Consider the following 12,746-nt stretch of genomic DNA (forward strand, 5'->3'; position numbering starts at 1 on the left):
GTCAAATTTCAATCTTCAATATGTAGTCTGATCACTGATCTCTATACATAACTAGGGCTGCAGTCGAGAAGATGCTTCGAAGCATTGCATTAACCAGTCAGAATAAAGAAATCTTTACTCTTTTTGTCCTGATTAGTCAATCAAACGCTTCGAAGCATTTCTAGCGTCTTCCCGACCGCAGGCTGGATAAGGCATAGGACAAAAAGATTGTGACCAATTGCAGGTTGTGGGCTTTGTCTACAATATGGCGCCAAAATAAGACATGATATGAACAGAAAAATTATATGGAATCATCAATAGCAAATAGCAAATAATAATTCGTTTAATTTTTATTTTTCACATATAATATATCGAAAGTTGCTTATTACCACAAAATTTTCAATGTAATAAAATAGTGCACTTTAATGCTCAAGATTTAATATATTTTAATATACATTATAATTTTTAATATATTTTTATTATATTATGTAGCATTATAAGCATTAATATTATATAGCAATATTATAAGCATTATATATATTAGAAGCAACTTGCATGCATCACTGTGTGTGTGTGTTCAGTAATAATATATAAAAAACTTTTATTTATTACTTACAATTTATAATAAGAAATACTCTTGTAATAATAAAAGTAAACATTTTATAATAAAAGATATCATAAAATTTGTTATTTTGTGATATTTTTTAAAAATGTAAAAATATTATTATTTTATTATTATTATTATTTATTATATTTAATCCTTCCCGTGGGGGTTGCTGGTCTCCCATCGGGCGCCTCCCCAAGTGGCGGATTGGGGAATGCTCGCCGGCTTGCCGGAGAGTACCGGAAAAATAAAATATCCGGGGCGGACCAAAACCAGCATTATAAGCAATGGATAAAACACTAAAGGAAACAATTACCCCAGGTGGCAGCCCAGGCTCTGTCCTAGAAAATCCACCCTCTACCCAGACAGCACAAGGATGTCCTTAGGACGTCCAAAGGACATCCAGGACATACATGTAGGATATCCTCAGGATATCCCATTGTAATCCTCAGATCTCCTCTGGATGTCCTGAGGAAGAGTAAATGATAGTCGTATATTAACCTCTGGAGAATCCAGGGAGATCCTGTAGAACATCCTAAGGATTTTTATAGGATATGTTAGGGATATTTTTCGTATGTTTCAAGGAGCAAATTTTAAAATTTAAATATAAATTAAAATTATGTTTTGTTATTTACTGCCAATATTAAAAATCTAATATTAAAAATAGTTCACCGTTCTTTAATATTTGAGGCTTTCGTGCTGTACATGAATATTTTAGGTTTGGCTCCCGGGTTTGAATTGTGTAATATTTTCTAAACAATCCAATATTTGAATTCCCTATGTTGTGATTGCATCAGAAATTGAACTGATAGAAAATAATTACATTTGTAATTTCCTGTCAGTTGCTCTTTGCAAGCTTTATATAATTCTCATGACCAAATCTCAAATACGAGTTCGCGTGTCGCATAGCGGTAAACAAACGAACTAGCGGTTAAATACTATTGTTTGTAAAGTTTTTGGAATGTTGCGAACAGTAACATTTCTCATGAAATATTAAATAAATCATAATTGTGGATATATGAAAATGTACGCATCAAATTCAATTATTAATATTAAACGAAATTAACGTTAGCAATTAATTGCACATGTATATGTCCTCTGGAAATCCAAAAGACATCCAATATAATAGACAGGGCAGATATATCCTACAGACATCCAGGGGTTATCCAGTGTACATTTATAGGACATTAATACTTATTATAATACTTAAGATTTCTAAATTATATAAAATAGCCGACACAACTAAAAATAATTATGTATGCATATTAAACTTTTATAAATATATTTATAATAATATCTTAAAACATCCTACAAATGTCCTGAACCGTCCTGGACATATTCAGGATGATCCTGAGGATGTTTTGTGCTGTCTGGGTAAGGAGGATGGCCTCACGGATTCTGGGGGACGCCAACCACTGCTTATTAAAGGAACAAAGGAAGTCACCTTGGACTCGCACCAAACTTCAAACAACTCGATTATATTAAATCCAAGCCAAATAACTACTCTATCCCTGCTAAATAGACCACATGCAAGCTCATGCAGCGGCATCCTTCCAGCACATCAGAATAAAAAAGAAACAAAAATGGACTCCGAACATAAGGATGACCTAAATTCCCACGAAGGAAAATGGAAGGAAGTAAGTATATATTTGTCAAAAATATTTTCTTTGCTATTTTTGAAAATGTGGTTATACATAATACCCTTGAACAGAAACATTCTACATCCCAGACAGCACAAAACATCCTCAGGATCATCCTGAATATGTCCAGGACGGTTCAGGACATTTGTAGGATGTTTCAAGATATTATTATAAATATATTTATAAAAGTTTAATATGCATACATAATTATTTTTAGTTGTGTAGGCTATTTTATATAATTTAGAAATCTTAAGTATTATAATAAGTATTAATGTCCTATAAATGTCCACTGGATAACCCCTGGATGTCTGTAGGATATATCTGCCCTGTCTATTATATTGGATCTCTTTTGGATTTCCAGAGGACATATACATGTGCAATTAATTGTTAACGTTAATTTCGTTTAATATTAATAATTGAGTTTGATGCGCACATTTTCATATATCCACAATTATTATTTATTTAATATTTCATGAGAAATGTTACTGTTCGCAACATTCCAAAAACTTTACAAACAATAGTATTTAACCGCTAGTTCGTTTGTTTACCGTTATGCGACACGCGAACTCGTATTTGAGATTTGGTCATGAGAATTATATAAAGCTTGCAAAGAGCAACTGACAGGAAATTACAAATGTAATTATTTTCTATCAGTTCAATTTCTGATGCAATCCCAACATAGGGAATTCAGATATTGGATTGTTTAGAAAATATTACACAACTTAAACCCGGAAGCCAAACCTAAAATATTCATGTACAGCACGAAAGTCTCAAATATTAAAAAACGGTGAACTATTTTTAATATTAGATTTTTAATATTGGCAGTAAATAACAAAACATAATTTTAATTTATATTTAAATTTTAAAATTTACTCCTTGAAACATACGAAAAATATCCCTAACATATCCTATAAAAATCCTTAGGATGTTCCACAGGATCTCCCTGGATTCTCCAGAGGTTAATATACGGCTATCATTTACTCTTCCTCAGGACATCCAGAGGAGATCTGAGGATTACAATGGGATATCCTGAGGATATCCTACATGTATGTCCTGGATGTCCTTTGGACGTCCTAAGGACATCCTTGTGCTGTCTGGGATGTATTATTTTATTTGTTAAAATTCACAATGTGGAAATAATAAATGTTTATTTATGATTGAATAAAATAATTAATATTTTTTAATTTAGTTGCTATGGAGTGATATGATTCATTAACCATAATTTGATGTATTCAGAGTGATTATGTGGATATAGATGTTAAATATAGCATCAGCATTAATATTAATGTTAGATATTACCTCATTTATTATAAATCGTATTTTTATACATTTTTTTTATTTTGCTCCAGTAAATATATAAGTTGACTTTGTTGTCATTGTCGTACAGAATACATGACTGTAAAATAGGATAGAGATGTGTTTGCTAGCTGTAATGAAAAATGATTGAACTATTGCTTTTATTTCCCTTTTTTTTTCAAATTATTAACACATTAAATATATTATAATATATAAAATCTTACCGTGGTAAAACACTGAATAGATGCTACAAATAATCCACCAATATTCAGACCAAAAGTCTTGTTGCCTCTTTGTATCAGAATCAGTAACAGTTTTTGTATGTCTGGCGGAGCTATATACCATCGAATTTTATATCTATATATAATACATGATAAAGAATTAATAAATCGAGAAAAATAAGAACTTCTTTGTGTAATTTTCAGCTTATGTATATATATGTATATATATACATAGAGAGGAAACTAGGGTAAAACCGGGTAGGCGAGTCAAACCGGGTATTTCTGTCTCCTCGTGATAAGTGCTACTATTTTTGACTAACTCGTGTTATTAATTGTTGCCATCATTATTTTGAGATGCCGATGTGCACACGATATTTTTTTTTTAGAAAAATTCAAAATTTTAGAGTCAAAAAAGATTGATATCGCAATAATCGAGTCATTATGGATTTTTTCTATACAGAGCATCTGCTTAAATGCAGCATTGTATTCTGTACATGTTAGAGAACATATCGCATTAATTTTGATTGTCACTTTGTACGTCAGAATATACAGGTGCTGAATTTATTATTTTTTTCGTGTTGGGGTAAAACCGAGCACCTACACACATCATGTAATGAAAAGAGAAAAAACTGTTATCCTTACTTTGTCTTCCTACAAAAAGCAGTTGGAAACGAAAATTACCATTCAGAAAAAGTAACTACTAAGAATAAAGATTTTTAAGATCCCTACCCAGACAGCACAAGGATGTCCTTAGGACGTCCAAAGGGCATCCAGGACATACATGTAGAATATCCTCAGGATATCTCATTGTAATCCTCAGATCTCCTCTGGATGTCCTGAGGAAGAGTAAATGATAGCCGTATATTAACCTCTGGAGAATCCAGGGAGATCCTGTGGAACATCCTAAGGATTTTTATAGGATATGTTAGGGATATTTTTCGTATGTTTCAAGGAACAAATTTTAAAATTTAGATATAAATTAAAATTATGTTTTGTTATTTACTGCCAATATTAAAAATCTAATATTAAAAATAGTTCACCGTTCTTTAATATTTGAGGCTTTCGTGCTGTACATGAATATTTTAGGTTTGGCTCCCGGGTTTGAATTGTGTAATATTTTCTAAACAATCCAATATCTGAATTCCCTATGTTGGGATTGTATCAGAAATTGAACTGATAGAAAAAAATTACATTTGTAATTTTCTGTCAGTTGCTCTTTGCAAGCTTTATATAATTCTCATGACCAAATCTCAAATACGAGTTTGCGTGTCGCATAGCGGTAAACAAACGAACTAGCGGTTAAATACTATTGTTTGTAAAGTTTTTGGAATGTTGCGAACAGTAACATTTCTCATGAAATATTAAATAAATAATAATTTTGGATATATGAAAATGTGCGCATCAAATTCAATTATTAATATTAAACGAAATTAATGTTAACAATTAATTGTACACGTATATGTCTTCTGGAAATCCAAAAGACATCCAATATAATAGACAGGGCAAATATATCCTACAGACATTCAGGGGTTATCCGGTGGACATTTATAGGACATTAATAATTATTATAATACTTAAGATTTCTACATTATATAAAATAGCCGACACAACTAAAAATAATTATGTATGCATATTAAATTTTTATAAATATATTTATAATAATATATCTTAAAACATCCTACAAATGTCCTGAACCGTCCTGGACATATTCAGGATGATCCTGAGGATGTTTTGTGCTGTCTGGGTAAAGTTAAAAAATTAAATAAGGAAGTCCTACAGCAATGTAGAATTACTTGTTGTGTATTAATTGCGTATTTATCATTTTGTCAAGTAGAATACATCTTTGTATTGTATTTTGATTAAACTAAATCTAAATTTTGTAATTGCACTGTGTTTTACTGAGTATCCAATTTTACCTTACCAGTAGGGCAAAACCGAATATTTTGACTTTTCCAAAAAATCTTGTTATCCATGGTAACTAAATTTTTTTTTCAGCAACTAGCCTCATTTTCTCATAATTCAAGATCCACTAAAGACTACTAAGACTGGTTAGCAAATTTTTTTACTGTCTATTTTTTTGTAGAAAAACAAATCCAAAAAAGTACCTCGTTCTATCCTACTTCCCTCTACGTACATACATATATTTGCTATATGTATTATATAAATTGTTATCTTTGTTATTAAAGTTCATAAAACGATATGACCCCAGACAGCACAAGGATGTCCTTAGGACGTCCAAAGGGCATCCAGGACATATATGTAGGATATCCTCAGGATATCCGATTGTAATTCTCAGATCTCCTCTGGATGTCCTGAGGAAGAGTAAATGATAGCCGTATATTAATCTCTGGAGAATCCAAGGAGATCCTGTGGAACATCCTAAGGATTTTTATAGGATATGTTAGGGATATTTTTCGTATGTTTCAAGGAGCAAATTTTAAAATTTAAATATAAATTAAAATTATGTTTTGTTATTTACTGCCAATATTAAAAATCTATTAAAAATAGTTCACCGTTCTTTAATATTTGAGGCTTTCGTGCTGTACATGAATATCTTACCATAGGTTTGGCTCCCGGGTTTGAGTTGTGTAATATTTTCTAAACAATCCAATATCTGAATTCCCTATGTTGGGATTGCATCAGAAATTGAACTGATAAAAAATAATTACATTTGTAATTTCCTGTCAGTTGCTCTTTGCAAGCTTTATATAATTCTCATGACCAAATCTCAAATACGAGTTCGCGTGTCGCATAGCGGTAATCAAACGAACTAACGGATGAATATTATTGTTTGTAAAGTTTTTGGAATGTTGCGAACATTTCTCATGAAATATTAAATAAATAATAATTTTGGATATATAAAAATGTGCGCATCAAATTCAATTATTAATATTAAACGAAATTAACGTTAACAATTAATTGCACATATATATGTCCTCTGGAAATCCAAAAGACATCCAATATAATAGACAGGGCAGATATATTCTACAGACATCCAGGGGTTATCCAGTGGATATTTATAGGACATTAATACTTATTATAATACTTAAGATTTCTAAATTATATAAAATAGCCGACACAACTAAAAATAATTATGTATGCATATTAAACTTTTATAAATATATTTATAATAATATCTTAAAACATCCTACAAATGTCCTGAACTGTCCTGGACATATTCAGGATGATCCTGAGGATGTTTTGTGCTGTCTGGGACCATATATAAATTACGAAATTTCTTACGCAGCAACGTATATATAATTATAATGATCTGTAATTTCTTGTCCGACTAAGTTTGCTATGAACATATATAAAAGACTAATAAATCCAACTATAATGGATATTGAGAGTTCGTCAGCATTACGTGTTGATAATCCAATCTGAAAAATCTAATATACAATTAAAGTATTGAGATCAATTTCTAAAGCCCATTTTACAAGATTTACAATTTACACAATAAAGATATAAAATTTTTTATCACAGATTAAGTTTCAAACTGCAAGTATATTTATCAATAAAAATCTTTGTTTTAAAACCGCAAGTTTTCAAGATAATCAATTATACATTTTATTATTATCAGGCACACATTATAGTGTCTTATTTTTATACCTCCAGATCGTAATTAGAGACTCTTTTAATTTAATGTTAATCTTTGAATAAATATGTGTACTAACTTTTTTTAAACTACAAGTTTAAATCAACTATAATTCGCAAAAAAGTTTGAAATACATAATTCTATTTATAATTTTATTATATAATGTTGAAAATATTTAAAAAAGTGAAATACATATATATATATATATATATATATATATATATATATATAATATATAAAATACATAACAGGATACATATATGTATTAAAATACGCAGTACAAAAATTATAAATAGATTTTTTCTTAAATCTGTTCAGAAAATCTTGCGCTTTTTACGCAATCTTCTCAACAGCATTTCACTCACTCTGGTTCTTCTCTTTAGTGTTCTCTCTCTCTTCCTTTTCTCTCTTGTACGCGACCTTAACCCAATCCCGAAGCCTGTCCTATCAATCTAAACAGCATCGCGCCATGCTATCACCCAATCATAAGCACGCTCTCAGGACCTTATCCGCGCTTCTGGCTCCTGCGTCGATATCGACCCTTCCGGAGATTCTCGATCATTCCGTGAATACCCGTCTCTAGCAACAAGTGGCTGTTCACACCGGCCTACGTCTCGGATTAATTAGCGGTTCTTTGTTCGGATCAGTTATATAATTCATCGGTTCGGTTCTTAGCGTGATTCATTATTGTTAATCATCATCAATCTGCATCGGGAATTTCTCATTTGGTAATGAACGAATATTATCAGTAACAAGGACAAATAACGGGTTATTGGTGCGGGTCATTGGTTCGAATACTAACGGTCTTCTTCTCTTCGAAAATCTAGTATCGCTCTCGAATTTATCTTATCATGCTGTGATTACCGGTCTTTCGTGACGCACGTCGCTTTTAGAACAGTTTACAAAAGCTCTCGAAGTTCAGTTTTGCTACTCGGATCGGATCAAGTGAACACTCTCCCGGTTTTCTCAAAGTTCTCGGTAACGACAAGGAATTTATCAATCGCAAATTAAGCATCGAAATACGTTTGCGCGAGGAATATTTGTGAGGTGCGGCTCAGACCAGAGTGAGTGTGCGTGAATCCTAGCTGTTCGGTCGACACCTCCCAAAACCAGAAACTTCTCGGGTACTTTATCAAACAAAATCTTATTTTATATTGTACTTATAAATCGTCTAAAGTATGTTTTGTAAGAGATATAATTTAAAAAATTTTATAAATTAAATATTTTTAATGTAAAAGAATATTGAAAGAGAAATAAGAAAGACAGATTTTATTTTTATTATAATTCTTTAAAATTAAATATCTTTGCTATTAACTATGGATAGTTCTTTAAAATCACTATGTGCTCGTATTTAAATATATTACAATTTAAAAATTCAGTTACAAGCTTGTAATCAACATAATTTTAAGTCACTTGTGATATATGAACCAAAATCAAAAAGTAGATAATCTCTATAATCACTATTCTAAAATTCTTTTTCCGTAATCACTATTCTGAAATTTTTCAGATGCGCATTCAACATTTATAAATATTTAAAAAATCATTTATATTACAATTTAAATTATTAAACGAAGGATTCACATTTTTTCAAGTTTTCACATGCAAATAAATCAAATTTATGTAAATTTTTTTTGAACAACATTTTAATTAAGAATATTTCTTAAATCAATTTTTGAAACATTTGTAAGATATTATAAAATCAAAATATTTTTAAAAAATTTGGGCAACAGATAATTTTGATTAAAATTTATGTTACCATCGAAAAGTCGATTGCAAATTAATTTACGAATTTTGATATCATGTAAATTAATAATAACTATTAAAAATAGTTATTTAATAATAACTATTAAGAATAATTATTTCATAATAACTATTAAGAATAGTTCTTTAATAATAACTATTAAGGATAGTCATTAAAAATAGAATAGTATTGATGAGTAACTTCTCTTTTTGTTCTGTGGCGACTTCATTTATACTGTATGTATATGTATTAGCATTGAAAGTGCGATTACAAATATTGATTACCAAATCAATATTAAGCAAAAATATTATGTAACTTACAATTAGTGAATATATTTACAATCGGAAAACAAAACTTACTCGAAAAATATTCATGCTTAAAGTCATCACTCCGAATATTATTAAAAAGAAGAATGATATCTCAAATTTAGATATCAGATTTATGCTCAACCTTTAAATATAATAAAATATTTTTGCGCATATTTTACAATAATTTGCGCATATTTTAAAATAATTTTGCGTATATTATAAAATAGATACTAACGCCATGGCTTTTCGATGAATATATACGGCATTTTTTATACTTTTATACATTAAATTCTTGTTATGCTTGATAATATCTTGCGATATTTGAGTCTTTATTGCGTTTTCGATACGGTAACTGTAAAAAATTTTGTTACTGTAATTATATGAGATAATTTATCCACTTATATAATGATATAGCTTAAATAATAATCTTGAAGTATAATAATTATAATTTTGAAGCTCTAATTGGAGACTACAACTATATTGGTAATCCCGAGCATGATTCAGTAAAAAAACATAACATTCTCGTAACGTTACACAAATATAACTCTAAGAAATTTAAATATTATGAAAGTAAAAATAAAATACTAGAGTGGATCAAATATAAACGAAACTTGTTTAAAACTTGTTTATATTCGATTAATATACGTGTGTGAACTAACACAAAATTATTTTTCTACATAGCATCCATTAATGTTTACATATTTTTGCTACCGCACTACATAAATGCAAACCTATAAGTGCCATCGACAAATTATTTAAATTATGCATTATAATATATATTTTGCAGAATAAATCTTTGGGTTCGTACCAAACGAGAAAACAAAGCTTTACTCAATTCAATATTTTTTTAAATTTTTATGTTTATTGTTTTACCTAGCAATTGTAAACATTGCGCACATATATTGGAAATATGCGATGAGCATTGTCCCTGTTGCTACAAGTGAAACAAGCCCTATACAAATAGCTGTATTTATATGTAGTAGCAGATAATAGAAATATTTATCTTGATCAACAAAATATTCAGTCGAAATCTGCAATTGATGTTGCCGAGATTTGTTTGTGGATGAAATAATTTGCAGAATGTCCGGCCACACTTGAGCGTTTGTGAGAACAAGTATACTGCAAGCAAAAAGTACTAAATAACATTATACACATGCAGTCATGAAATTTTCTAATTAAGGTTTCCTTATTTCATAAATAAACAGTAAACACAAATTATTTAATATCAAAACCTTTTTTTATTTTACGCAAAACTATGAAGGTGATTTTGAAGCAATTTTCTTTCATGGATTCATAAGTAAATACATACACATGCATATATATATATATATATATATATATATATATATATATATATATATATGTATATATATATATATATATGCGGTGTGTAATATTTAATTTATATTTAATTTTCTCAACTTATTAAATATGAGTGCTTATAAATTTAGCATTTGTAATTGACGTTAAAAATTAGAGCACTGAGCTATTACATACATTGTTATAATATAACAATATAATGATTATATAAATCTATCTTTGCATCTTATAATTACATTTGTAGAACATAATGAAAAAAATATAAAATAATTTTCTTTTTCATTTGTTCTCAATTATCAGAAAGGTAATTACAAAACAAAAGTATTTTAATTTCAAAACTATTATTAAGTTAATGAATACTTTTTTATTTCTATGTATCTTTAAAACATTTAAATTTACAAGTTAATTCACTGCTTTGCAAAATTTTCTATAATTTTTTTGTTAAGAGAACTCTGAACAAAGTTATTGAATTTCAAATGCAAAGAAAACAAAAATTTAAAAATATTATCTTACTTGTCAACATAGCCGTATAACATTTTGCGTTCTTTCTGTACTTTTCTATAATGGCAATTTCATTACTGTCTTCCAAATCATTGTAAATACGTTGAAGCTGTTCCATTAAATCTCTCATCTGTTGTTTTAATAAATCTTTTGTATTAGAATCTTTTGTATCATTTGTATTAGAAAATTTTGTATACAAAAAGCGTTTATATTAAAAAAATGCAAATAGATAATCAACTTACGTTTTTACCATTAATGCAAAATGAATAATATTTGATTGTTATGCAAATGAAACCAAATGGAAGAGACAGCACTTTGATGACAGAATTTGTGGTACATTTTGAAGTTATAAATGTTGTAAGCTGTAATAAAGTAATTTTTTCTAGTAAAACTAAAAATGTTTTTATTGGCATAAAGTACAATAGTTCTATATTTTTTACCATATTTCATTTATAATATAATATGTAATAAATAATTATATAATTATAATTTACCTCTTATTTTCTTTGTGTGTGGAATAAATAAGTATGCACACATACATACACACTTACGTATTCCAAACAATAAGAATCATATATATAAAACTATGTATAGTATATGTTATAAAATACTGTTATTTTATATATACTATATATAACATACTATATATATACTATATATTATTTTTTATATATAAACATTTTATAACATTTTATAGAAAAAGAAAAAATATAATAACGTTTGTATATATTTTTAAAAGCATATTGTAAACGATAGTATATAAAGAATATAGCCTATGACACATATAAAGCGTATATGACATACATTTATATGTGTTACACCAGTCACTTCTAATCGATTTTTTATTAGCGAAAGGGTCGGGAGAAAGATAATCTTTTACCGTAAGCTACAATTTTCAAATATTTGCGTATAAATATGTACAAATATTTATAATCAATTTTTTTGAATTTGATACATTTTTGTTGTATATATTTATGTAGCAAAAGAAACTTACTTAAAAACAAAAGAATGCAAGATAAGATTTTACTATTATTTGTATTTGTCTCAAAGCTATTCCGAAAAAATCATTTATATTTAATTGTTTATGATCAAATTTTTTATTAATAAAAAGACATTGATTCAAGTTTGATTGAAAATCACACAAACATAAAATAGTTCAAGAAATATTATATATATATATATATATATATATATATATATATAAGAGATATAATATATACACATGTATATATGTATATGTGCATATATATATATATGTGTGTGTGTGTGTGTATGTGTGTGTGTGTGTGTGTGTGTGTGTGTGTGTGTGTGTGTGTGTGTGTGTGTGTGTGGGCGCGCGCGCGCAAATGTACCTGAAATATAATAAAGGTTATCAAGATACTAAAAAAACAGATGTGTATATACATTTAAAAACAAATTGTAAACGACAGCATGTAAAAAATATAGTATATGATACATATATAAACTGTATGACATACATTTATATGTGTCACACTTATCCAGTCACTTTCAATCAGTACTCTGCGTTGATACCACTGCTT

General features: G+C 28.6%; 1 protein-coding gene across 2 annotated transcripts; it reads right to left on the reverse strand.

Annotated features, from left to right (window-relative positions):
• Positions 1-3,549: 3,549 nt before the first annotated feature.
• On the reverse strand, positions 3,550-12,648 carry LOC138937321 (odorant receptor 10-like). Of its 2 annotated transcripts, XM_070303489.1 has the most exons (9): positions 12,558-12,648; positions 11,448-11,567; positions 11,218-11,335; positions 10,258-10,519; positions 9,620-9,736; positions 9,436-9,526; positions 6,984-7,129; positions 3,744-3,876; positions 3,550-3,650 (listed from the first exon to the last, which is right to left on the reverse strand). In XM_070303489.1, the coding sequence occupies exons 1-9, from the start codon at positions 12,609-12,611 to the stop codon at positions 3,597-3,599; spliced, it is 1,095 nt and encodes a 364-aa protein (XP_070159590.1). In that variant the 5' UTR covers positions 12,612-12,648; the 3' UTR covers positions 3,550-3,596. The 2 variants fall into 2 exon arrangements, with proteins under 2 accessions (XP_070159590.1, XP_070159591.1); XM_070303490.1 differs by lacking the exons at positions 11,448-11,567; positions 12,558-12,648 and having other exon boundaries at positions 10,258-10,503; positions 11,218-11,322.
• Positions 12,649-12,746: the final 98 nt, after the last annotated feature.

The sequence above is a fragment of the Polyergus mexicanus genome, unplaced genomic scaffold (genome assembly GCF_030449975.1).
Source record: "Polyergus mexicanus isolate NDT 795.1 unplaced genomic scaffold, iyPolMexi1.0 SCAF_10, whole genome shotgun sequence".
NCBI lineage: Eukaryota > Metazoa > Arthropoda > Insecta > Hymenoptera > Formicidae > Polyergus > Polyergus mexicanus.

Bases quoted from the DNA above. Each gene is read 5' to 3' on its own strand.
- LOC138937321 (XM_070303489.1), bottom strand. From the start codon at position 12,611: ATGTATATACACATCTGTTTTTTTAGTATCTTGATAACCTTTATTATA. The intron at 11,336-11,447 runs GTAAGTTGATTA...TTAAAACAACAG, and splicing joins TTTGCATTAATGGTAAAAAC to ATGAGAGATTTAATGGAACA. The intron at 7,130-9,435 runs GTAAGTTTTGTT...ATTGTATATTAG, and splicing joins TAAGCATGAATATTTTTCGA to ATTTTTCAGATTGGATTATC.